The sequence below is a fragment of the Oncorhynchus kisutch genome, linkage group LG1, assembly GCF_002021735.2.
Source record: "Oncorhynchus kisutch isolate 150728-3 linkage group LG1, Okis_V2, whole genome shotgun sequence".
Taxonomy (NCBI): Eukaryota; Metazoa; Chordata; class Actinopteri; order Salmoniformes; family Salmonidae; genus Oncorhynchus; species Oncorhynchus kisutch.
The window spans coordinates 34,390,331-34,418,266 of record NC_034174.2 but is presented as its reverse complement, the minus strand read 5'-3'; the positions used below and the strand labels follow the sequence as shown (position 1 = coordinate 34,418,266).

The window sequence follows — 27,936 nt, the reverse complement described above, 5'->3', positions numbered from 1 at the left end:
TAAAGACACTGGGAGTTGATGATTTTTTATTAAGATGTAAAATGGAGACAGTAAAAAAAGCTAATCCTTAGCGCACCAATAATATACGCAACAACAATATACATATAGATCTATATACAGAATCTCACTAAGTACCACTCAAATAAAGACATTCATATAGCATCATACACGATAAGCACTTATTCACTTACACCAAATCTGTCCCTGTCCCAGATGATGCTACATGGAATGGCAGGGATACCTGTAGTTGCTCAGTCTGAACTTGGTCTTGTTATGGCAAACACAGACCACAACTCCCTCGTACTTGTCTAGTAGATGCAAGGGCTCCCCATGCAGTGACAAACTGAACTTTGATTCAGTTAATCTTTCAAGAGTACGTGACACACATTCAGAGGTTGTTGAGATTGAGAGGTGGTTGGTGTTGGTATGAGGTCTTTATGCATGCAAACAGCTCATTCACACAAAACCCTCTGCATTGACATTTCCATTTCCTCACACACACACACACACACCACACACACACACACACACACACACACACACACACACACACACACACACACACGACCATTAAAATATAAGGCCCCTAGTACACCTGGACACTCTAGCATGCACACAATAACACCTATCTGTACAACAGAGGCCAATTCCTGTTTAAGTTTAACTCTTATCATTTCACTAAGTAAGTACCCGAAGAGGAAACTTGTGTTTCTATTACAGTCACAAATACTGAACGTAGAACAGCTCACTCAAGTTGAAGGTTTGATCACATGAATGAGGACACCTTGACAAAGTGACCCTAAAACAGTAGTAATGTAATCCTGGCTTCACCTTTCCCCTATGACCCCAGTGATGTCACTGAGAACTAAGAGCATGGGGATTGGCTGAGAGACCCCTCCGTCACTTTTCCAAGAGGTGCTCCATCTCTGGGTTGATGAAGGAGAAGCCGGCGAAAGCTGATTGGTCCATGGAATCCATGAAGTTCTTGTCACCATGGGAGAGGCGGGGCTTCTCACTGAGGAACTCCCTGTCAAAGTTGCTGCAGTCATTTGGGGCTTTCTGTGATTGGCAGAAGAGATATGCCAATCAGAAGAGAGGATACATGATAGATGGAGACAGTAAGGGATGAATCAAATAATAAACAGCAAATGCCGGATTTCTACAGAGCATTCAGTAGTTGAATTACTGTAGATCTTTGACTTGATACACAAACGGCTGTCAGTGACAGCCTCTTCTCCCCTTTGAAACTACCCCAAATATGTTATATTGTGCTAGGCCTATTACAACTGTCCTATATAGTCACTATAAAACCTCATGTCTAGACCGTACCACTTTGGGTCTGAAGGGGGGTTCCACCTCCCTTTTCTCGAGGGCAGACCAGCTGATGGTTTTGAAGAAGGGGTGAACACGGATGTTACCCACGATGCCTAGCCTGCGAGTGGAGTCTCTCTCAAACAGCTGCAGGGGCGGAGGAGAGAAACACAGTGATAAAGGGATAAAAACACACAAAGGAGGAGAGAAACAAACTCAGTGGCAGAATTGGGACACTGTATGGGGGGGGCATACAGACCCTCTCCATCAGGTCCTTGGCCTCCTTGGTGATCCAGCGAGGGTAGTGGGGCGTGTCTGTACGGATAGACTCAAACAGCTCGTCCTCATCATCACCATGGAAGGGGGACTGGCCAATCAGCATCTCGTATAGCAGCACTCCAAACGACCACCAGTCCACAGAGAAGGAGTACTTCTGACCCAGCAGGATCTAAAAGTGACAGGAAGACACAGTGAGTGATATCATCATAGTGAGACCCTCACAGTGATAGTTTTTCATATAATACCATATTCCCTATTACCATATTCCCTATTAAGTGCACTACTCTGGCTCTGGTCAAAAGCAGGGTACTAAATAAGGAATAGGGTGTCATTTGAGATGATGCATCCAAGTATATGTCTGTGTTCCATACCTCTGGAGCGATGTAGTCAGGAGTCCCACAGAAGGTTGTAGCCTGGTTCTCCCCAAACACGTTCTCCTTACACATGCCAAAGTCTGCTATCTTTACGTGACCACTATGATCCAACATCACATTGTCCAACTTCAGGTCTCTGAGGGCAGAGAGACAAAACAAGTAAGGGAGAGTAGGAGGAAAGATAGGTGTGGAGGGGAAAGGGTGCGAGTTATGACAGCTAATAATCACATTCACATTGTGGGACAGTGAGTCACTATCACTATATCAATCCTTGGTGGAGGGGCTCTGGCCATTCTCTTTTATCTGTATAGTAATGTGATTGAGTGAGTGGTTAGTGAGTGTACATTAGAGTGCCGAAGATGGTGTTTGTGACTTACCTGTAAATTATCCCTTTGGAGTGCAGAAACTGAAGGCCACAGATGATCTCAGCAGAGTAGAACCTGGAGGGAGGGAGAGAAATAAACATCACTACACAGTCTAGAGGTCCAGCTAGCTGGCAGCAGAGTACTACTCTATCTATTCATCTCCCTATTGAGTTGGCCCCTGAACAATGCTGTCTGTCCCTGAGGACTCCAGTCCAGTGTGTAGCTAGCTGCATTACTGAAGATGCCATTTGTATAGAGTGGTACACAGAGGAGGCAGCTGAACAATGGCTGCATACTGTAAGGATGAATGAAACCTGAGAGATGCTCTTGGCCCAGTGGCCCCAGCCTAGCCACAGCTAAAGGATTAGCCTATCTCTGACCTGCTTTTCTTTTCACCTCTGGGGTGGGGGAACTGATTGGGCCTTGATATGGATGGAGAGATTAGGATTAAGAGACTGATTGATTGACAGGAAGTGGAGTTTGTGCAGACAGGTTTCTCCCTTGACTCTCACTCAACACTCACAATCACTAACAAGTACACAGCAAATTGGCCAGTGTTACTTAGTGTTGATTTTTCAGTGTAACATTCTAGTGTTGATTCAGGAGTTACATTAACTCTCTAAGAGTGAAATTAACACTAGTGGTTTAAAAAAAAACAGTGTTGGTGTTAATAACAAGTGTTGAGTGTGAGATTGTGATTGAGTCAGTTTTACTTTGTGGAGAGTAAAACATTCCCATCAAAACCATGCTCATCATTTTCAGATTTCCCAGCATACTGTAGTAGAGCTGTCACGTTCGTTATAAAGATGAGTTCCACATGTTTTTAATAAAACCGAAACTCAGCAAAACAAAACAAACAAGCACAAACGAAACGTGACGCTATACGAATAATGCAGACAGGCAACTAAACATAGAACAGATCCCACACCAGAAAGTGGGAAAAAGGCCTGCCTAAATATGATCCCCAATCAGAGACAACGATAAACAGCTGTCTCTGATTGGGAACCATATCAGGCCAACATAGACATGCAAAAACCATAGACATACAAAAAACCCTAGACATACAAAAACCTAGAGTACCCACCCTCGTCACACCCTGACCTAACCAAAATATATAGAAAACAGAGATATCTAAGGTCAGGGCATGACATTCGATTTTTTAAAGATTGGATATTAAAAAAAACAAAATAATACACTGACTACTACAATAAAGTCTTAAAAAACACAACAGTGAATACTATATGTGAATACTACAACTGTATTTATACCATAGTATACTAAATCAAATCCAACTTTATTTGTCACATACACATGGTTAGCAGATATTAATGCGACTGTAGCGATTCCCCAACAACTACCTAATACACACAAATCTAGGGGTGAATGAGAATATGTACATGTAAGAATATGGATGAGAGATGGCCAAGCGGCATAGGCAAGGTGCAGTAGATGGTATAAAATACAGTATATAAACTTAGCAAAAAAAGAAAAGTCCCCTTTTCAGGATCCTGTCTTTCAAAGATCATTTGTAAAAATCCAAATAACCTCACAGATCTTCATTGTAAAGGGGTTAAACACCATTTCCCATGCTTGTTCAATGAACCATAAATAATTAATGAACATGCACCTGTGGAACGGTCGTTAAGACACTAACTGCTTACAGACGGTAGGCAATTAAGGTCACAGTTATGAAAACTTAGGACAATAAAGAGGCCTTTCTACTGACTCTGAAAAATACCAAAAGAAAGATGCCCAGGGTCCCTGCTCATCTGCGGGAACGTGCCTTAGGCATGCTGCAAGGAGGCATGAGGACTGCAGATGTGGCCAGAGCAATAAATTCCAATGTCTGTACTGTGAGACGCCTAAGACAGCGCTACAGGGAGACAGGATGGACAGCTGATCATCCTCGCAGTGGCAGACCACATGTAACAACACCTGCACAGGATCGGTACATCCGAACATCACACCTGTGGGACAAGTACAGGATGGCAACAACTGCCCGAGTTACACCAGTAAGACACAATCCCTCCATCAGTGTTCAAACAGTCCGCAATAGGCTGAGAGAGGCTGGACTGAGGGCTTGTAGGCCTGTTGTAAGGCAGGTCCTCACCAGACATCACCGGCAACAACGTCGCCTATGGGCACAAACTGACCCTCGCTGAACCAGACAGGACTGGCAAAAAGTGCTCTTCACAGACGAGTCGTGGTTTTGTCTGTCTCACCAGGGGTGATAGTCGGAATCACGTTTATTGTCGAAGGAATGAGCGTTACACCGAGGCCTGTACTCTGGAGCGGGATCGATTTGGAGGTGGAAGGTCGGTCATGGTCTTGGGCGGTGTGTCACAGCATCATCGTACTGAGCTTGTTGTCGTTGCAGGCAATCTCAACGCTGTGCGTTACAGGGAAGACATCCTCCTCCCTCATGTGGCACGCTTCCTGCAGGCTCATCCTGACAGGACCCTGCAGCATGATAATGCCACCAGCCATACTGCTCGTTCTGTGCATGATTTCCTGCAAGACAGGAATGTCAGTGTTCTGACATTCAGTGAAGAGCCCGGATCTCAATTCCATTGAGCAGGTCTGGGACCTGTTGGATTGGAGGGTGAGGGCTAGGGCCATTCCCCCCAGAAATATCCGGGAACTTGCAGGTGCCTTGGTGGAAGAGTGGGGTAACATCTCACAGCAAGAACTGGCAAATCTGGTGGTCCATGAGGAGGAGATGCACTGTAGTACTTAATGCAGCTGGTGGCCACACCAGATACTGACTGTTACTTTTGATTTTGACACCCCCTTTGTTCAGGGACACATTATTCCATTTCTGTTAGTCACATGTCTGTGGAACTTGTTCAGTTTATGTCTCAGTTGTTGAATCTTGTTATGTGGAAATATTTGTATGAACATGTTAAGTTTGCTGAAAATAAATGCACTTGACAGTGAGAGGACGTTTCTTTTTTTACTGAGTTTACATGTGATATGAGTCATGTAAGATATGTAAACATTGTTAAAGTGGCATTATTTAGAGTGCATTGTATAAAGTGACTAGTGGTCCATTTATTAAAGTGGCCAGTGATACATATGCATGTAGACACGCACGCGCACACGCACACGCACACACACACACACACACACTGTGTCTGAGGGAACCGCACAATACATGCCAAATGGTGAAGAGGCACCTCTTTAAGAAACAGTGTGTATTTACTGTAATGTCTTAAGTGTGATTTAGTCACGGCCCACTGTGTCTGTGCCACTGGGTTAAGAGGTTAGGGTCAGTCAGTGAATAGGTAAACAGGTTCATTATGTTCTGAGATAGTGAAACTCATTGGAAACTCAGCAGTTTACCAATCTGTCCAAGAAACCAAACCAAGACTCCATTCTGTGATGCCAGCTTGTGTGGTGTGCAAACATACACACGCACAATTGGTTAATGATTAATACAGCGAGAGGGTGAATATCTCTCTCTCTCTCTCTCTCTGAAACTGTCTAGCCCATGCTGGATTAGGTATCGTTGGCAACCGTGTCGAAGTGAATGCCTCCTCATCTCACCTGTCCTGAGCACAGAGGCTATACAGGCTCCCGAGGACTGAACATCTCCATAATCCCAAACTGAGCACCAGTTAGTTTAACATCCAGTTTCAGATACACACTCAGAAGAGCTCAACAGACACGAGACTCTGTACCTCCTCTGTGTTTGACCTCACTCAAACTATCTGAATCTATACACTATCAGTGTTTCTGACAGGTGAAACTCACGTTGCCCTGTAGAGGTCAAAGCGTCCCTTCTCCTGAATATGGAACATCAGGTCTCCTCCATTCAGATACTCCATGACAAAGAACAAGTGTTCCTGTGGACAACACGCTCAACGTCAGGTATCATAACACGTAATGTATAGTCCCCAGTACAGTAGTAGTGTAATAAGCTATGAAAACGAGTTTGTTATGCGTTGATATCACTTCTTATTGGAGACAGCTTTTGTAGACGCTTATCTTTTGCTAATGCTAATCAGAAAAAAACAACGGCTAATCTTTCTGTTGTGTTTTTGCTTCTCAGATTGACACACAGTAAGAGGACCAAGGAGTGTGTGTAGGGCTAGAGTCCGTACCTTGGACTGGAAGGTGGAGTAGAGGTGTGTGAGGAAGGGGTTGTCCCAGGCCAGGGCCAGGACTCTCTTCTCCACCATGGTACACTCCACATCATCATCCATCAGAACCACATCTTTCTTCAGAGCCTTCACCGCAAACCACTCCCCCTGACCTTTCAACTCTGCCAGCAGGACCTGGGGAGAGAAGGGTGGGGGACAGTAAGGGGAATAAAATGAGAGGAAAATAACATAATAAAGGAAAGAAGAGAAGAAGACAAGAGAAAACAAAAGAAGAGGGGTGAACCGGATTTAAATATTATATTGGTGGTAATATCCTCCCATAAAGTCTGTTGTGTCTACTGGTGTCCAGTATGTGAACTGTGCTGCTCTAGGATCCTGACTGTCTGCTGTACCAGGCTTACCTTGCCAAAGCTGCCCTTGCCCAGGACCTTGTGAAAAACAAAGTTGTCTACGTTGATGCGTGTCAGGTGGGTGAGGCGAGATGGGGGGTGAGGGCTTGAGCCCTCCCACAGCCTGGCATAGGAGGGGCCGTCTGGGGAACCCACACAGGTCATTATAAAGTCATCATCCCAATCGTCATTATCATCATCATTATTATAATTAACATTACCCTTATGGAAAAAACACACACATTTCACAAGTGATCATGTGGAGTGTTCCAAAAACACGTTTTCACATGTTAAATCGTGTTTTTTTCTGTAAGGGTATATATAAAAACATATTTGTCTTCAAACAATTTACACCAACTTGATTTCAGTGAATTTAACATCACACATCATCATCAAATATGTTCATAAAATCAACACACACACTGACCATCCAGACCACCAATGGAGTTCCTAATGACTTCCTCATAGACCCCTATATCTGGGTCAGGTAGGGTTGGGTCTGAGCGCCGAGAGGAGGATTTCTGAAAAACATACAGGCGACAGAGGGAGAGAGAAAATGTTTACAAAAGGGTGATGAGATGGAGAAGCAAATAAAAACACTTTCCTTTTCACCACTGACATATCCACACAGCAAATTCTTCAGTCTTAAATCAATACTAACCATGTTTCCATCCAATTTTTCTATGCGAGTGAAGTCTGATGGAAACGGTAAACTTTCCAAGCCAGCCAAGGCCGATGGACACAATCTCTACTTCGCTCTCTCTCTCCATGTCTCTCTACCCCTACCTCCCACTATCGCGCTCACAGAACCGGCACCAGCCCACAACCAGGAACCAGCCACCACCACAAGAGGGAGGAGGGGGGAGATAAACATCAAATCAAATCAAATTGTATTTGTCACATACACATGGTTAGCAGATGTTAATGCGAGTGTAGCGAAATGCTTGTGCTTCTAGTTTCGACAATGTAGTAATAACCAACGAGTAATCTAGCTAACAATTCCAAAACTACTACCTTATACACACAAGTGTAAAAGGATAAAGAATATGTACATAAAGATATATGAATAAGTGATGGTACAGAACGGCATAGGCAAGATGCAGTAGATGGTATCTAGTACAGTATATACATATGAGATGAGTATGTAAACAAAGTGGCATAGTTTAAAGTGGCTAGTGATACATGTATTACATAAAGATGCAGTAGATGATATAGAGTACAGTATATACGTATACATATGAGATAAATAATGTAGGGTATGTAAACATTATATTAAGTAGCAGTGTTTAAAGTGGCTAGTGATATATTTTACATCAATTCCCATTATTAAAGTGGCTGGAGTTGAGTCAGTGTCATTGTCAGTGTGTTGGCAGCAGCCACTCAATGTTAGTGGTGGCTGTTTAACAGTCTGATGGCCTTGAGATAGAAGCTGTTTTTCAGTCTCTCGGTCCCAGCTTTGATGCACCTGTACTGACCTCGCCTTCTGGATGATAGCGGGGTGAACAGGCAGTGGCTCGGGTGGTTGTTGTCCTTGATGATCTTTATGGCCTTCCTGTGACATCGGGTGGTGTAGGTGTCCTGGAGGGCAGGTAGTTTGCCCCCGGTGATGCGTTGTGCAGACCTCACTACCCTCTGGAGAGCCTTACGGTTGTGGGCGGAGCAGTTGCCGTACCAGGCGGTGATACAGCCCGACAGGATGCTCTCGATTGTGCATCTGTAGAAGTTTGTGAGTGCTTTTGGTGACAAGCCGAATTTCTTCAGCCTCCTGAGGTTGAAGAGGCGCTGCTGCGCCTTCTTCACGATGCAGTCTGTGTGGGTGGACCAATTCAGTTTGTCTGTGATGTGTACGCCGAGGAACATAAAACTTACTACCCTCTCCACTACTGTTCCATCGATGTGGATAGGGGTGTGTTCCCTCTGCTGTTTCCTGAAGTCCACAATCATCTCCTTAGTTTTGTTGACGTTGAGTGTGAGGTTATTTTCCTGACACCACACTCCGAGGGCAATCACCTCCTCCCTGTAGGCAGTCTCGTCGTTGTTGGTAATCAAGCCTTACCACTGTTGTGTCGTCCGCAAACTTGATGATTGAGTTGGAGGCGTGCGTGGCCACGCAACAGGAGAGGGCTCAGAACGCACCCTTGTGGGGCCCCAGTGTTGAGGATCAGCGGGGTGGAGATATTGTTACCTACCCTCACCACCTGGGGGCGGCCCGTCAGGAAGTCCAGTACCCAGTTGCACAGGGCGGGGTCGAGACCCAGGGTCTCGAGCTTGATGACGAGTTTGGAGGGTACTATGGTGTTAAATGCTGAGCTGTAGTCGATGAACAGCATTCTCACATAGGTATTCCTCTTGTCCAGATGGGTTAGGGCAGTGTGCAGTGTGGTTGAGACCTATTTGGTCTGTTTGTTCTATCTGGTGTGTTTCTCCTGTCTTATCCGGTGTCCTGTGTGAATTTAAGTATGCTCTCTCTAATTCTCTCTTTCTCTCTCTCGGAGAACATGAGCCCTATGACCATGCCTCAGGACTACCTGGCATGATGACTCCTTGCTGTCCCCAGTCCGCCTGACCGTGCTGCTGCTCCAGTTTCAACTGTTCTGCCTGTGATTATTATTATTTGACCATGCTGGTCATTTATGAACATTTGAACATCTTGGCCATGTTCTGTTATAATCTCCACCCGGCACAGCCTGAGAAGGACAGGCCACCCCTAATAGCCTGGTTCCTCTCTAGGTTTCTTCCTAGGTTTCGGCCTTTCTAGGGAGTTTTTCCTAGCCACCTTGCTTCTACACCTGCATTGCTTGCTGTTTGGGGTTTTAGGCTGGGTTTCTGTACAGCACTGAGATATCAGCTGATGTACGAAGGGCTATATAAATACATTTGATTTGATTTGAAGGTAACAATGTCTGGACTGGGGCACGAAAATGGCTGGTCCAGTTAAGACCGGATCAAATGGAGTGGGCGGAGTCCAACACCTCCCAAGCACCATCACACTTGGGAACAACAGGTGCTCCGTCCACTACTACAGCATGCCCAAACTATGCAGGAACTGCGGCCAACTGGGCCATCTGGCCGCAACCTGCACAGCCATCATCTGTAAGATCTGTAAAGACATCCATCCAACCTCAGACTGTATCTCAACACACCGCTGCAACCTGTGCTGGAAAAGGGGCCACTTCCTACACCGGCAGGGAAAGGGCCATCACCACAAACCCCAACCCCACTAACCCAAATCTCAACCAACACCCCACCCGTCCACTAGACAACAACTCCTGAATCAACACTAGAAATGTTACACTGAAAAATAAACACTAGGTAACACTGGCCAATTTGCTGTACCAAACTTGATCTGGACATTTCTGACAAGTAATAGCTCTCTTATGGTATGCAATGACTAACATGACAAGAGGAACTGATGATGCACTAACCAATTTTGAAATTGCACCTTGTGCATTCCACTATTTCAACTCTCAAGAGTAAGTTTTAAGCCGGGCTGGGGGGCTTTAAGGAAGCCATAACATATATGTTATGGCTTTACACCCCCTGCTATATTGTGGATAAAGAGTTACCTGTCTAACTGAACAGAGGGTGTTCTTTAATGGAAGCCTCTCCAACATAATCCAGGGGAATCAGGAATTCCCCAGGGCAGCTGTCTAGGCCCGTTACTTTTTTCAATCTGTACTAACTAAAGGCATTGTATTTGGGACAAATCATTCACTAAACCCTAAACCTCAACTAAATCTTGTAATGAATAATGTGGAAATTGAGCAAGTTGAGGTGACTAAACTGCTTGGAGTAACCCTGGATTGTAAACTGTCATGGTCAAAACATATTGATACAACAGTAGCTAAGATGTGGATAAGTCTGTCCATAATAAAGTGCTGTTCTGCCTTCTTAACAGCACTATCAGCAAGGCAGGTCCTACAGGCCCTAGTTTTGTCACACTTGGACTACTGTTCAGTCGTGTGGTCAGGTGCAACAAAGAAAGACTTTAGGTTAATTGCATTTGGCTCAGAACAGGGCAGCATGGCTAACATTAATAATATGCATGTCAATCTCTCCTGGCTCAAAGTGGAGGAAAGAATTACTTCCTTACTACTTATATTTGTGAGAGGTATTGACATGTTGAATGCACCAAGCTATCTGTTTAAACTACTGGCACACAGCTCAGACACCCATGCATACCCCACAAGACATGCCACAAAAGGTCTCTTCACAGTCCCCAGAACAGACTATGGGTGGCGCACAGTACTACATAGAGCCATGACGACATGGAACTCTAGTCCACATCAAGTAACTCATGCCAGCAGTAAAATCAGATAAAAATCAGATAAAAGTACACCTTACGGAACAGCGGGGAGTGTGAAGCAACACAAACATAGACACACATGCATACAAACGATAACATACGCAATATACACACACTTACACATAGATTTTGTATAGATAAGTAGTAGTAGAGTAGAGGCCTGAGGGCACACACTTAATATGTTGTGAAATCTGTTATGAATGCATTGTAATGTTTTTAAAATGTATAACTGCCCCAATGTTGCTGGACCCCAGGAAGAGGGGATTGATAATAAACACAAACAATTCTTATACTGCCAGAAAGATTCAAATCTCACCTTTCTGGTAAAAAAATGTATACATCAGTGATGTGCAGTCACTGTTGAGGACACAAGCTCAAGACACAGTACAAACATGATAAAAATATGAAAATATGAAAAATCATGTATGATTTTTTTCCTATTTAAAAAAAGTAGGGGAATAGGGCTTGAAATGATTGAAATAATTGAAATTCTTTCTAAATATACTAACAATCTAATTCTAAATGACTTACTATAATATTTCACCTGTCTTATAACTGTATAATAAATATGATCATACTTAGTGACAGTACAAAATTGGCACCATTTCATATAACTGACGACAGCGCATTTTCTGTCCATCGTCCTCTGAGCAACGCAGAGACGCCATTCAAATGCCTGCTGACTCATTGCAACTTCAGCTTTAAGCACACATTGATTTTGGCTGTCTGTAACCAAGAGAAAGTGGTCTTGTTCAATTCCACGAAAATATTTAGTTTTTTTACATGTTGAGAGCTCTTAATCCATCTGAGAACATCACAGCGAGATGACTGCTTTTGCTGCAATCGCTTGCAAGAACGTACGTCCACATACACGGGACACATAGACCACATGCCTGCACGCTTGCACATACACACAACAAACTCTCTCACTTACCTGGCTGACTTGAGTAAGTGCTTCAGCTAGTAGTTTCTGGTTGATTCCACAAAGGTTGGCCACTTTATCCTGACACTTATGATGCACATTCATGGCACAATCTACAAGAGAATAGAAAGAGTTACAGTATACTGTATAGGTAAATACAATGACAACACAAACACAACAGACACAGCACACACACAGCTCCCTACCTTCACACTTGAGGCCCTGTTTGACCAGGCCCCACAGCAGACTGCCACAGTGGTCACAGAAGGTAGGACTCATGTAGTTGTGGTTCTTGAAGCGGTGTGGCATGTCAATCTTAAAGCGCTCCTTCTGGAACTGTGACGGACACACACACAACTCATCAACACCCAGATCCATCGGTACCAACTGGGGGCAAAACACCCGCCTGGGAGGGTACCTCATGGCCCTGCGCACCTGTCTCATCATCCCCATTTCTCTTCCTCTCTCTCTCTCTGTCTCTCTCTCTGTCTCTCTCTCTGTCTCTCTCTCTCCTGCCATGCTCTCTCCCCCTCTCCTTTTGTTTTGCATCCCGTGGTGTGATGCTTCCTGTAGTAGTGTCCGTGGTGTTCCTTAGAAGGTCACAGACTGACAGACACACTTTCTGTTGGTCTCCTCTCCTGCTCTATCTCTAGTCTACAGATGGCCTTATTTAAGCCCCTCTCTCACTCAGAACATGCCCCTTCTCACCACTCCTCAGGTGTGAGTGAATGCAGAATCCCTCACTTTTGAATGTAACTAAGCTCAGTTATCTGTGCTCTTTTGTCCACTCTATTGATTAATATTGACTGGAATGTGAGGGGACCTCATCCGATTGGTTGCAGGTCTGATTGATGCCTGCTAGTTTGGACTCTGACCCTTTGACACTTCGACAGCTAATGGTATCACAGCTACACACTAAAAACAAATGGTCCTATATAGTTCCAAATAAGGGTTATTTGGCTGTAACCATAGCGGAACACATTTTGGTGCTATTTGGAACCTTTTGTTGAAGGTTCTATAAAGAACCATGTTTAAGTTTCTAAATATAATCTGTATGGAGCTATAAAGAACCCTTTCCTAATGTTCTATAAAACAGGGTTTCCTAAACTCGGTCCTGGGCCCCCCCTTGCTGCACATTTTTGTTTTTGCCTGTGCACTACACAGCTGATTCAAATAATTAACTAATCATCAAGCTTTGATTATTTGAATCAGCTGTGTAATGCGAGGGCAAAAAACTAAAAGTGCACCAAGGGGGGGCCCAGGACTGAGTTTAGGAAACCCCGCTATGGTTACAACCCTTTTTGGGGCTATATAGAACCCTTTTTTTAATGGAGAAAGGTTCTACAAAGAACCTTTCTCAATCTCAAAGATTATTTGTAGAACCAGAGAATTTATTTATTTATTTTGGTATAATAGCCATATCATATTGTAAATAATCCATAGATTTTATTATTGTGTTTATTAACAAATTGAATCAGGTGTGCTAACTCTGGAACGGCTGGGGGTCCCTGAGGAGATCATTGAGAACTACTGACTTCTCAATTGACACAAGGCCATACGTGAGTCTTTTACAAGACACAGTAACTGGCCATAGTCCTATACACTGAGTATACCAAACATTAGGAACACCTCCCTAATATTGAGTTGCATCCCCCCTTTTGCCCTCTGAACACCCTCATGGTGTCGAAAGCATTCCAAAGGGATGCTGGCTGGATGTCCTTTAGGTGGTGGACCATTCTTGATACACACAGGAAAATGTTGAGCATGAAAACCCCAGCCGCGTTGCAGTTCTTGACACAAACCTGTGCACCTGGCACCGACCCCTCCTGTCTCAGCCTCCAGTATTTATGCTGCAATAGTGTATGTGTCGGGGGGCTAGGATTAGTCTGTTATATCTTGAGTATTTCTCATGTCTTATCCGGTGTCCTGTGTAAATTTAAGTATGCTCCCTCTAATTCTCTCTCTCCTCTCAGAGGACCTGAGCCCTAGGACCATGCCTCAGGACTACCTGGCATGATGACTCCTTGCTGTCTCCAGTCCACCTGGTCATGCTGCTGCTCCAGTTTCAACTGTTCTACCTGCGGCTATGGAACCCTGACCTGTTCACCGGAGATGCTACCTTGTCCCGGACCTGCTGATTTGGACTCTCTCCCTCTACCGCACCTGCTGTCTCTAACTCTGAATGATCGGCTATGAAAAGCCAACTGATATTTAACACTGAGCTGCTGACCTGTTGCACCCTCTACAACCACTGTTATTATTATTATTTGACCATGCTGGTCATCTATGAACATATGAACATCTTGGCCATGTTCTGTTATAATCTCCACCCGGCACAGCCACAAGAGGACTGGCCACCCCTCAGATACTGGTTCCTCTCTAGGTTTCTTCCTAGGTTCTGGCCTTTCTAGGGAGTTTTTCCTAGCCACTGTGCTTCTACACCTGCATTGCTGCTGCTTGGGGTTTAAGCTGGGTGTCTGTATAGCTCTTTGTGACATCGGCTGATGTAAAAAGGGCTTCATAAATACTGATTGATTCAAATTTGATTACATTTCTTTATTTTTTCCCATTCACTCTCTGAATGGCACACATACGCAATCCATGTCTCAACTGTCTCAAGGCTTAAAAATCCATCTTTAACCTGTCTTCTCCCTTTCATCTACACTGAAATAGATTTACCAAGTGACATCAATAAGGAATCATAGCTTTCACCTGGTCAGTCTATGTCATGCAAAGAGCAGGTGTAGTTAACGTTTTGTATAATCAGTGTATAACATGTAATAGCCTAACTAAACAGATTAGATAAACTGGAATGACACTCACACTCACGGTTGCAGGGAGAGGGAGAAAACTCCACGTTGGACTGACACAGGACAAGTAAATAAGGAAATGTCCTAATCAATGAATGAATAAGTAGTCCCAACGTACCACAGTGTCCCGGCTGTTGGCGGCCGTGCCCGTACACCTGCCAATGATCTTGTCGATGCATTTCTTGTGGATGGCTGCATTGCATTCTGGGAGAGAAGGGATATGGAGTATATTGATGGCAGGTGAGCACCGTTCATACAGGCAGATATGAAAGTCACTGGTAGTGCTGTATAGTCTGCCCTGCAGTGTGGGAGTGTTCATAACTACAGTGTTTATAATGTGTATCTATGATGTTGTGTGCATTGGTTTGTATAGCAGAGCAGTCCATGTTATTGTACACTTACGTCTGCACTTGTAGCCTTGCTTGTTGAGGCCCCTGTAGAATACAAAGGTATAGGAGTGAGAGATTATGGAGGGTCAGTGAAGATGATGATCACCTAATGATTAGGTGTTGTGCTGATGATGAAAGGAGATAAAGTGAGAATGGAGTACATACTGGACAGTCACGACCAAAAGTATTGGCACCCTTGATAAAGACGAGCAAAGAAGACTGTATAAAATAAAGAACATAAATACTGAGCTATTTTGTATGCAAAAAATATGGGGAAATTATATTATTTCATACTAATACAATTGCTCGGGGAAAACCCTTTTTTTTGGTCATAAAATAACATCTAAAAAAGATACTTGGCAGAATTGGCAGCCCTAACGATTCTTATGAATAAAATCTAACAAAGATACTTGGCAGAATTGGCAGCCCTAACGATTCTTATGAATAAAATCTAACAAAGATACTTGGCAGAATTGGCAGCCCTAACGATTCTTATGAATAAAATCTAACAAAGATACTTGGCAGAATTGGCAGCCCTAACGATTCTTATGAATAAAATCTAACAAAGATACTTGGCAGAATTGGCAGCCCTAACGATTCTTATGAATAAAATCTAACAAAGATACTTGGCAGAATTGGCAGCCCTAACGATTCTTATGAATAAAATCTAACAAAGATACTTGGCAGAATTGGCAGCCCTAACGATTCTTATGAATAAAATCTAACAAAGATACTTGGCAGAATTGGCAGCCCTAACGATTCTTATGAATAAAATCTAACAAAGATACTTGGCAGAATTGGCAGCCCTAACGATTCTTATGAATAAAATCTAACAAAGATACTTGGCAGAATTGGCAGCCCTAACGATTCTTATGAATAAAATCTAACAAAGATACTTGGCAGAATTGGCAGCCCTAACGATTCTTATGAATAAAATCTAACAAAATTGAATCTGCATTAACATTCAGCTTTGTTTTAAGTTCATTTCTGCTTAAGGAACTGTATTGTGGCCTTTCAGGGCTTCCTGTTTCACTGGGGTTAAAGGAGTTGGTCCATTTGTCACCCATCACCATGGGGATAGGCAAAGAACTCACTAATGAAAAGAGACAAATGGTTTTTGACTTTCATAAATCAGGCAATGTGTACAAAAAACAGACTGAAAAAAATATATATATACAATATATATACTTACCACTATTAGGGAAGCAATGAAGAAGTTTATAACCACTGAAACAGTGGTAAACTTGCCTGGAAGTGGACCCACGTGTATCTCGTCCCCACGCACAGTGAGGAAGATGGTTTGGGAGGCAAAGAAAAGAGCAATGGCAACAGTTGGAGAATTACAGAACTTGGTCACATCCTGGGGTTGCCAAGTCTCCAAATCTAGAATTAGACGCCACCTCCATGCCAATAGACTATTTGGAAGGGTTGCCATAGAAAAGCCTTTATTGAGAGAAACCAACAAATGTAAACGCCTAGAGTTTGGTAAACGGCATTGGCACTTGGATTAGAACCAGGTGCTATGGTCAGATGAGACACAAATAGAGCTCTTTGGCCACACACACCAGTGGTGGGTTTGGCCTTGAAAGAAGGATGCATATGCAGAAAATACCCGCATGCCTACTGTAAAATATGGTATATTGATGTTATGGGGCTGTTTTGCTTTCACTGGTCATGGGGCATTGTTGGGCAATCCATATGCGCAGACCGAAGAATATCAAGGATCTGGAAAGATGCTGTATGGAGGAATGGTCTAACATCCCTCCCAATGTGTTCTTCAATCCCATAAAACATTATAGAACCAGGCTAAGTGCTGCTATTTTTGCTAGGGGAGGGTGCACAAAGTATTGAAAACAGGGGTGCCAATAATTTTGATAGCCATCTTTTTCTCAGAGCAGTTGTATTAGTATTTTTTTGAGCATACAATATAGCTCAGTATTTGTATGCTGTTGATTTTATACACTCTTAGAAAAAAAGGTGCTGTCTACAACCTAGTGTAAAAGAGTGAACCCTTTGAAGTGCCCTTTTGGTTTCTACATAGAACCCTTTCCACATAGGGTTCCACATGAAACCCAAAAGGGTTCTACTTGGAACCAAAAAGGGTTCTCCTATGGAGACGAACTCTTTTGGAACCCTTTTTTTCTAAGAGTGTACAGTATTTTTTGCTAATCTTTGTCAAGGTTGCCAATAATTGTGGTTGTGACCACAATCAGCTGATAGTTGAGCACTGTTTATACAGCAGCAAACGGAGACTCTGTCACCGTCTCTACAGACACCACCTATTCTAGTAGAACACAACACTACAGCACTTGAAAATAAATGACTAGCAGTGAAGAGGTGCTGATTTTGCAAATACACTGCTAAATGTTGTGCTGGTATTTCCACACAATGCAGGATTTCTGACCCACTTTCTTAGCCACCAACCCTAAGTCTAAAGTTAGATAGGAGGAGATTACTAAGACATTGTCTAATCTTATCTCCCCACTCAGTCTCTCAGCATGAAGTAGACCGACCAAGACGTTGCCACTTAAATTAGATGAATGGAACCGATAATAAAACTTCTAAATATTGAATCACTTCTGTTAGCAACAAGCGAACAGATAATAGAGCTAGGAGTAAAGAGCCAGATGGCTGGACAGACTGAATAACTGACCAGACAAACTCTCTGCAGACGGAGCAGAAGGTGGGCTGTCTGAAGAAGGTGGCGATGAACTCGTGACATTTGACCTCGTGGATCTTGGCCTGTTTGATGGCTCCTCGTCTGCGGTTTATGGTGGGCCCCCCTTCCTCCTCCTTCGTGGGCAGCTTGCCCTCTATGGGTGACAGGGAGAGAAGCGTCAGTGGAGCGCTACAATTTAGAAACATGAATGTAGCGTTAGGAACAGTAGAGACAACATTTGGAGTGCTTTGTACACTGTTAGTATGAGAAAACAGGCAAAACCTTATATAGGAAAGCCAAGAATAGAGAACTATGTTTAGAAAACCGGGATTCATATACAAGACCTGTACATGACTGCAAGAATGTGTGTGCTGTGCTGTCTACTCTGTCTGTATTTAAGAAGTAAGTGCAGTGAACAGATGAGAACCAAGGGAACAGACAGAAGGCTTCAGTGTGACAAACATCACATAAAAGATGCCAGGCCAGGTAGGAAGGGAAAAGTGGAGGATGAGAAGAAGAGAGGTGGGCTTTGTCTCCTGACTCTCACCTGTATCAGTTGCTCCCTCCAAGAAGAACTGCACTGCCATCATCACCTTCCCTGAGGGCTGTAGGTCCACCTGAACACAAACAATCATCTGTAAATTAGACACATAATTCAGGCAGGAAGGTAGAGAATCCGACTGCAGACCTCCTACCCAAAATTCAGCACGGCCGTTGCCCTTTTTGCAGCGCTCGGCGAGGACGGACACGCCCACTGTGACCTCAGCCAATGGCTCCTCGGCAGTCTTCATCAGCAGCACCTGCAGGACACGCCCCTCGTAGATGTGGGCGTCGAAGCTGGCCTTCCAGGCTGGGAACATGGTGGGCTTCCTCTGAACCAGGGTCTTACCACGCTCTGGAGAGAAGGAGGGAGAGAGGGAAAGGGAGAGAAAGGTTAGATAAAGGTTAAAAGATAAGATAAGAGACTGATTTTTCATATTCTTGTGTAACAATCAAAAAATGTGCACATCTGTACCACACTGGTAACAGGTTACAATGTGATTCTATGGGACAATGGGACTAAAATAGTCCTACTATAACACAGTAATAACTACAGTAATAGTCAGATTATCACCGGTGGTGAGGGCCTCCTTCATCTTGATGGCACAGAAGGGGGGATCAGAAGGGGCCAGTGGAGACAGCACACCCAGGTCGTAGGAGTTGAAGGCAATCCGCAAGAAGGGCGCCATGGTGATGTGTCACTGGGCCACCTGTTCAAAGACATGGCCAAGCAGAATGTAACCACGGCAACATATTTGCAGTGACATGTCCGTCACTCAGCCTCCTGTTCATACGCACATGACAGCCGTGATTCAGTAACTTCACCATCTGTTATGAGGGTTATGCACACACGCACGCGCATGCAAACACACACATCCACCAGCATCAGTCACATGCTACTAATGTGGATAATTGTTTAATTCATTGTTTCATGAGTCAAAAGTTTGGACACACCTACTCATTTGAGGGTTTTTCTTTATTTTTACTATTTTTCTACATTGTAGAATAATAGTGAAGACATCAAAACTATGAAATAACACATATGGAATCATGTAGTAACCAAAAAAAGTGTTAAACAAATCAAAATATATTTTATATTTGAGATTCTTCAAAGTAACCACCTTTTGCCTTGATGACAGCTTTGCACACTCTTGGCATTCTCTCAACCAGCTTCATGTGGTGTGCTTTGATAAAAGTTAATTTGTGGAATTTCTTTCCTTCTTAATGCGTTTGAGCTAATCAATTGTGTTTTGACAATGTAGGGGTGGTATACAGAATATAGCCCTATTTGGTAAAAGTGTCACAACCTGATCCGTTTCAACCGTCCTTGTGCTTGTCTCCACCCCCCCAGGTGTTGCCCATCTTCCCCATTATCCCTGTGTATTTTATACCTGTGTTTTCTGTCTGTCTGTGCCAGTTTGTCAAGTCAACCAGCGGTTTTTCTCCTAGCTCCTGTTTTATTCCAGTCTGTTTTTCTCGTCCTCATGGTTCTGACCCTTGCCTGTCCTAGCTCTGAGCCCGCCTGCCTGCCCTTGACCTCGAGCCTGCCTGCTGCCCTGTATCGTTTTGGAGTCTGACCTGGTTATGAACTCTTGCCTGTCCCCGACCTGCCTTTTGCCTACTCCTTGGATTATAATAAACATCAGAGCTCAAAACATCTGCCTCCCGTGTCTACATCTGGGTCTCGCCTTGTGTCGTTATAAAAGACCAAGTCCATATGATGGCAAGCTAAAATAAGCAAAGGAAAATGACAGTCCATCATTACTTTAAGACATGAAGGTAAAAAAATCTGGAAAATTTCAAGAACTTTGAAAGTTTCTTCAAGTGCAGTTGCAAAAACCACCAAAGCGCTATGGTGAAACTGGCTCTCATGAGGACCGCCACAGGAAAGGAAGACCCAGAGTTACCTCTGCTACAGAGGATAAGTCATTAGAGTTACCAGCCTCAGAAATTGCAGCCCAAATAAATGCATCACAGAGTTCAAGTAACAGACAACATCAACTGTTCAAAGGAGACTGCGTGAATCAGGCCTTCATGGTCAAATTGCTGCATAGAAACCACTACTCAAGGCCATCAATAAGAAGAGACTTGCTTGGGCCAAGAAACACGAGCAATGGACATTAGACCGGTGGAGATCTGTCCTTTGGTCTGATGAGACCAAATTGGAGATTTTTTGTTCCAACTATCGTGTCTCTGTGAGACACAGAGTAGGTGAATGGATGATCGCCTCATGTGTGGTTCCCACTGTGAAGCATGGAGGAGGAGGTGTGATGGTTGGGGGTGCTTTGCTGGTGACACCGTCAGTGACTTATTTAGAATTCACGGCACACTTAACCAGCATGGCTATCAGAGCATTCTACAGCGATACGCCATCCCATCTGGTTAGTGGGACTATCATTTGTTTTTCAACAGGACAATGACCCAAAACACACCTCCAGGCTGTGTAAGGGCTATTTGACCAAGTAGAGTGATGGAGTGCTGCATCATATGACCTGGCCTCCACAATCATCTGACCTCAACCCAATTGAGATGGTTTGGGATGAGTTGGACCGTAGAGTGAAAGAAAAATTGCCAACAAGTGCTGAGGATATGTGGGAACTCCTTCAAGACAGTTGGAAAAGCATTCCAGGTGAAGCTGGTTGAGAGAATGCCAAGAGTGTGCAAAGCTGTCATCAAGGCAAAGGGTGGCTACTTTGAAGAAGTTGATTTGTTGAACAATCTTTTGGTTACTACATGATTCCATATGTGATATTTCAAAGTTTGATCTATTCACTATTATTCTGCAATGTAGATCAAAAATAAAGAACAACACTTGAATGAGTAGGTGTGTCCAAACTTTTGACTGGTACTGTATGTATCCATATGTGTGTATATTACAGGAGGCTGGTGAGGGGAGGACAGCACATAGTAATGTCTGGAATGGAGTCAATGGAATGGCATCAAACACATAGAACCATTACTGTAAAATGAATAGCTCTATGTTGTTCCATTAATTCCATTCCAGCCATCACTATGAGCCCGTCCTCCCCAATTAAGGTGCAACCAGCCACTATTTATGTGAGTGAGTATATTTGTGTGTGTGTGTGAGTGCGTATGTGGGAGAGTGTGTGTGTGCGTGCGTGTGTTAGTGAGTGTGCGTGTGAGTGAGTGAGTGACTCTAGTTAGCGAGTGAGAGTATGGGTGTGTATGAGAAATAAAGATATTCTGAGTCACCTTAACAAACAGAAACTCTTTCTGTGACATAGGCCTAAACCTACTAATGAGAAACGGAGCTGAGTCAACGCCCTTCTCACATATCTCACATCCACATGTGACTTTAACCTTACTGACACTGTAAACCAAAGGTTCAACTTGAACTCTGATGGTTCAATCTCACATTAGAAGAACCCTAATCCAAACCAACACACACACACACATAGCCTACAATAGGAACACAGAAAACATGGCATTTAAGCACTTCTGTCAAGAACAGCTTCATTTATAATTTTGTCAGTGAGAATGTGTGTATGGTGTGAAATGATAGTAGCAGGTGTTGAAGAATGTGTGTGTGTGATCTCTGTGATTCTCTCTGAGTGTACTGTAGCTCTGGTACTGAAGGTATTTCCCTGCATCCTGGGAGGGAGCAAGTCTCAACAAGTCCAAAGTCTAAAGAGGGCTCCTCAACAACATTCCTGTGTTTCTGTTCCCCAGCTTTACACCACCACCCATACACGTCAAAAATATGTCAGAAGACAAAGAAATGATGGCAAAAACAAGGAAAGAAAAAAGAGAAAAAGTAAGAGAGGACAGAAAAATGACAGACAGAGGAATGACATTCAGCATGTATTAAAGCAGGAGTCGATGTGTTCAAGCTTTGAGCTGTGATGATTCCGGCTGTTGATCAATAATAAACTGTGTGTGTGTGTGTGTGTTACCAGGCAAATCAGAGATTGGTGCCAGCCGCACCAATGTATCGGAAGGAAACACCGTTCAACTGACCAAGGTCAACCTGCAAGTGCCCGGCCTGCCACAAGGAGTCACTAGAGAGCGATGAGCCAAGTAAAGCCCCCCCTCCCCGGCCAAACCCTCCCCTAACCTGGACGACACTGGGCCAATTGTGCACCGCCCTATAGGACTCCCGATCACGGCCAGTTATGATACAGCCTGGGATCAAACCCAGGTCTGTAGTGACACCTCTAGCACTGTGATGCAGTGCCTTAGACCGCTGTGTCACTCAGAAGGCCCAATCATTTTTTTAAACATGAAATGCTCTATGCATTATGTGGATTGAATGCTGCAACAACACAGAATAAAACAATGAATAAAAGTCCCATGATGGTAGTGACCATTACTGCTTATCACTTATTAACCATCACTTATTGACATTACTTTATTTTAATAAAATATTTCAGTTGTTGTGTATATTACATTTGTTTTATTTGCTGACTTTATTATTTCATTCCAAGTCATCATCTCTATACACCTGCTGTCTATGCAGTCTGACAAAAATCAAAGTAAATAAAGCCTACATTTATGACTGCTGAAAACCTACCAGCAATCACTTAGATCATGTATTTTCAGGTAGAGATACCTCACGAAGAAACTGCTCTGTACATCAGTAGCATGTGAGTGATGGGTGAGCGTGTGTAAACTGCTCTGTACATCAGTAGCATGCGAGTGCTGGGTGAGCGTGTGTAAACTGCTCTGTACATCAGTAGCATGTGAGTGATGGGTGAGCGTGTGTAAACTGCTCTGTACATCAGTAGCATGTGAGTGATGGGTGAGCGTGTGTAAACTGCTCTGTACATCAGTAGCATGTGAGTGATGGGTGAGCGTGTGTAAACTGCTCTGTACATCAGTAGCATGTGAGTGATGGGTGAGCGTGTGTAAACTGCTCTGTACATCAGTAGCATGTGAGTGATGGGTGAGCGTGTGTAAACTGCTCTGTACATCAGTAGCATGTGAGTGATGGGTGAGCGTGTGTAAACTGCTCTGTACATCAGTAGCATGTGAGTGATGGGTGAGCGTATGTAAACTGCTCTGTACATCAGTAGCATGTGAGTGATGGGTGAGCGTATGTAAACTGCTCTGTACATCAGTAGCATGCGAGTGCTGGGTGAGCGTGTGTAAACTGCTCTGTACATCAGTAGCATGCGAGTGCTGGGTGAGCGTGTGTAAACTGCTCTGTACATCAGTAGCATGCGAGTGCTGGGTGAGCGTGTGTAAACTGCTCTGTACATCAGTAGCATGCGAGTGATGGGTGAGCGTGTGTAAACTGCTCTGTACATCAGTAGCATGTGAGTGATGGGTGAGCGTGTGTAAACTGCTCTGTACATCAGTAGCATGTGAGTGATGGGTGAGCGTGTGTAAACTGCTCTGTACATCAGTAGCATGTGAGTGATGGGTGAGCGTGTGTAAACTGCTCTGTACATCAGTAGCATGTGAGTGATGGGTGAGCGTGTGTAAACTGCTCTGTACATCAGTAGCATGTGAGTGATGGGTGAACGTGTGTAAACTGCTCTGTACATCAGTAGCATGTGAGTGATGGGTGAGCGTGTGTAAACTGCTCTGTACATCAGTAGCTTGTGAGTGATGGGTGAACGTGTGTAAACTGCTCTGCTATGTATCCTTCTGTCTCTTACGTAGCAGGAGTAAAATAAACACAGACCGTACAAGTAGACGCAAAATGGATTATGGTCATTGTAGTTAATTATCATGTTTTCTGCGCTAAACTATGTAAAACATTGGCCTGTTGGAAACTACAACTCACTACTATATCACACAGTTCTGGCATGATCTAATTTATCTCCAGAAAAGGTGCAGCGCAGTGTGCACATTGAGCTCACATTAAAACGAAAAACTCAATGGAATTCAAATAGGTTGGTCAATTAGTTGTTTAAAAAACTAAAAATAACTGATATTTCGGTTAATCGCTCAGCACTATAATCTTGTCCACCAGCCGGTTCTCTCTCTCTGTATGTAGTGGCAATGAGCCTGGCTGTGAGCTCATACTCCTTTCCATATCGCTTTCTTTCTTCCTCCTCTCCCATCGCCTGTGTCCACTGTCCACCTCCCTCTCCAAACACTTTGTTTGTTTATAGTATGACAATATAGTGAATCACAGCAACTGTGTTGAATAAACATATGCATATTGTCCCAATGCAGTCATGCATTCACACATCATCCCCTTCTGACTCACAGACAGCTGACTGACAGCACCTCAGACAATGACATCACACAGCTGTGCTACAGTACACTGGCCATCATTAGCCTGGCAAACTGTGGCAGAGCTTTTTGGTAAATGACAAGCGCAGACTGGAAACGTGTTAGTTACTAGTCAGCCATGGGTAGCCAGGTGTATTTACAAGGCTGTAGATGATTCTATTACAGCACACAACGAAACTGTGATAAATAAGCATCACACATCCTATCAAATCACGTGGGTCTTAAAGCTGGACTCATTAGCAGTGAAACTGCCATGTCCATTTGCGATGTCACAACAAAGACAGTTCTTCCCCGTTGGACATCATTGCACATGTGGTAAAACAGCAGAGTTTATATTCCATTTTTGTTTTACCAGTATGCTGGATGCTCCTACCCTCCTTCCATAAACAAAACAAAAACAGTAACAAATGCACCTGGGGCGACCATTGGCGCTGTTTCACCTAATGTGGATTCCAGCTTTAAACCGAACACTAATAGTGTGTCTGCGTGCGTGTGTGTGTGCGTGCGTGCGTGAGCGCATGTGTGGGCGGAGTGTGAAACTGTGTGTTAGTCCAAACTTTTATGTAGAGAATACAGATCTGGACAGGGAAGTGAAGCATCATTGCATCATCACCCTGTGGAGATCAAACAACGCAACAACGGTAGACTCATGCTAGTAGACATGCAAGCACACATACCATACACAGAGACAAACACTTATTATAGCTGAGAGACCGTCACTCAAGTGTAAGCTTAAAGAACCCCTCTGACACACACACACACACTAGTGAGACAGCAGTCCTGGAACAAGCTCATACGATCTATGGCAGTCATGGTTATTCCTTTCACAAGCTCATACGATCTATGGCAGTCATGGTTATTTCTTTCACAGCAGACCACTTCTAGTAGACTCTGCAGGAGACATGACCTGTAGTAGACTGTAGAGGACCTGGACTCTAATCTCCTCCTTCGTAACTCAAGGCTACTGGGCCAGTAGTGAACTGTACAATTTTCACTTGGGACATGTCCCCCCCCCAGTTTTATGATTAAAATGTGATCCAAAACTAAGCCAGGGTGTGCTTTAGGACCATGCGGACGCCTCAGAGCGGTCTGGTAGGCTGTTTGGAGTGTTCATCTGACCTGATAAAAATATATATATGTCCCCGTCCACCTTTTGTGTCACCATCTATAGTGCAATTTATCCTATAAAGTTGAAGTCTGTCACCAAACCAACGGGCGAGAACAAATACTTATGATCTAACAGAGAGACCGAGATGAAGGGAGAGAGGGAGAGATGGATGAACGGAGAGCGAGCGGTAATGACTACAGGCCTTCTTACACAGACTCATAACTCAAACTCTAATGGGGCCATTCAAAGTGACCACTATTCAGCCTGTTAATCTATGACATAACATCTCCAGTGCAGTCACAGCCAAAGCCATGCAGCTAGTGAGCTGAACAATGTTCCAGTCGAGGTCTGATCTTCTGATTGTTGAGCAGCGCAAATAAACACGCACGCACACTCACACAATGGGCTACACTCCAGGCAATGAAAGTGAAGCGTATGGATAAAGCTGATCACTCTCTGTGATGGAGGCTGCAACACGATGATCAGTCCAGTCTTTATAGTGGGACACAACGGAATAAGATATTAAAGAGTCAATTTACTCCATGCGCCGGAACACACACACACGCACGCGCACGCGCACACACACACTTCCTTTTGAGAAGAATGAGATCAGTGTCTTCAACATCATCATCTGATCAGTTCAAGTTGGCCAACAGCTGGGTGTGCAGAGATCATGTCTTCTTCTTGTTTCATCTTTGCACTGTTAGTTGGATGTGAATGTGCTTCACCAACTCCAGTAGGCATTGTGATTGGGCCCAGTGGTGACTCACAATGCAATGCAACATGAAAGGGGGATTCCCTTAGCAAGCAAACCTGCATACAAAAGGGCCCCGGGGACCAAAGTTTCACAGTCAAGTACCTTTCTTTTCAACACAGTTATTAGCCAACAACAAACATGCAGAATTGGTCATGAAATGTAAAGTAATTGGGAAATGAACTGAATAGTGTTGATAAGTGGATGCCTTTAAAACGGTTTCTCCATCAATGCCTTCTCACTGGGCACAGACGTCAATTCAACGTGTCGTGATCTTGAGAAACCCCAGAGCGATTTGGAAGCAAGGTAGGCTATTATGTACAGTATCATCACTCTTTTCTACAAATATAAAATAATAGTTTCTTGATGTCTCATAATTGAGAAAAGTCTGGATTTATATGACAGTCTGTTCATAAAAAGACCCCGGCGTTTACAGTTTAGAAACATTTGAAGTATTCGTCAAGGCCAACGTTCTCTTGAAGGATTCATTCGTCTCTTGCACGTCATGAAACTGTAGGTTACTGTGCAATTTTTTTTATCTGGTATGTGGCGCATGTCAGTGCCCGCCATAAACAACAGATAACATTACAGTTGTAGGCTAGTACTCGAAATACTAGTACTCGAAATATTAGTACGCTATTCGCGCAAGCGCAACTACTAGTAAAAAGTATAAAGGCTATTTAAGCATTCAATAATCAACCCTGAAAAACTTCTCAAACTAGGTTGCAAAACGCAACAAAACCGAAAAAAGTTACAAAAATATATTTCCTCAATTAGCCGAATGACCGAAAGTCATTTTCCGTTGACTTACCTCGTCTTGCAAACGTGTGGATTATTTCTTGTTTCGTGAGTTTTCTTGTTCGTGTCTTCCCTTCAGTTTCTCGTCTGTGATTCCGTCGATCGAGGAAGTAAGCTACTGCTCGCTTGCTCTCAGGCTTCTCCGCAGACTGTAGCGAAGTGACGTCGACCGTACACACACACACACACACACACACACACACACACACACACACGCACGCACGCACACACGCACTATACTGCACTGCACTGCGGATGCAGAAGTCTTTGCGGCAACCCAGAATACACAGATCCATGTCCTCTTTTGGTTTCACTGATTATTGGTCATCTCCTGACTCCTGTGTTGACATTGATCCATTGTATAGGCATCATAAAACATTTATGCCAATTGGTGATAATAATGAATTGCCCTCTTTTAACTCCAAGTTCTTCAACTCTTAGCTTTACAACAGTGCTTAGTCAATTATGCCTCCACTTCCCTATTGAATTCTACAGTTTTTTATACCGTGACTTTTTTTTAAGCCTTTCTCAATATTGGCAGCGCTGTGAGTATGTCTGTCCTAGATCGCTGTGTGCGGGATGAGTATGTCTGTTCCAGATCGCTGTATGCGGGATGAGTATGTCT

General features: G+C 43.7%; 1 protein-coding gene across 2 annotated transcripts; it reads right to left on the bottom strand.

The window, feature by feature from the left end:
* Positions 1 to 27,936, bottom strand: LOC109895618 (protein kinase C delta type). 2 transcript variants are annotated; one of them, XM_020489470.2, is made up of 18 exons: positions 27,325 to 27,936; positions 19,022 to 19,157; positions 18,603 to 18,802; positions 18,455 to 18,524; positions 17,902 to 18,061; positions 15,262 to 15,293; positions 14,978 to 15,063; positions 12,256 to 12,385; positions 12,062 to 12,162; positions 7,249 to 7,342; positions 6,834 to 6,964; positions 6,433 to 6,606; positions 6,083 to 6,174; positions 2,342 to 2,404; positions 1,962 to 2,100; positions 1,571 to 1,759; positions 1,330 to 1,458; positions 7 to 1,059 (listed from the first exon to the last, which is right to left on the bottom strand). In XM_020489470.2, exons 2-18 carry the CDS (start codon positions 19,134 to 19,136, stop codon positions 901 to 903), a joined length of 2,064 nt encoding a protein of 687 aa, XP_020345059.2. In that variant the 5' UTR covers positions 19,137 to 19,157; positions 27,325 to 27,936; the 3' UTR covers positions 7 to 900. The 2 variants fall into 2 exon arrangements, with proteins under 2 accessions (XP_031678318.1, XP_020345059.2); XM_031822458.1 differs by having other exon boundaries at positions 1 to 1,059; positions 18,455 to 18,802; positions 27,325 to 27,459.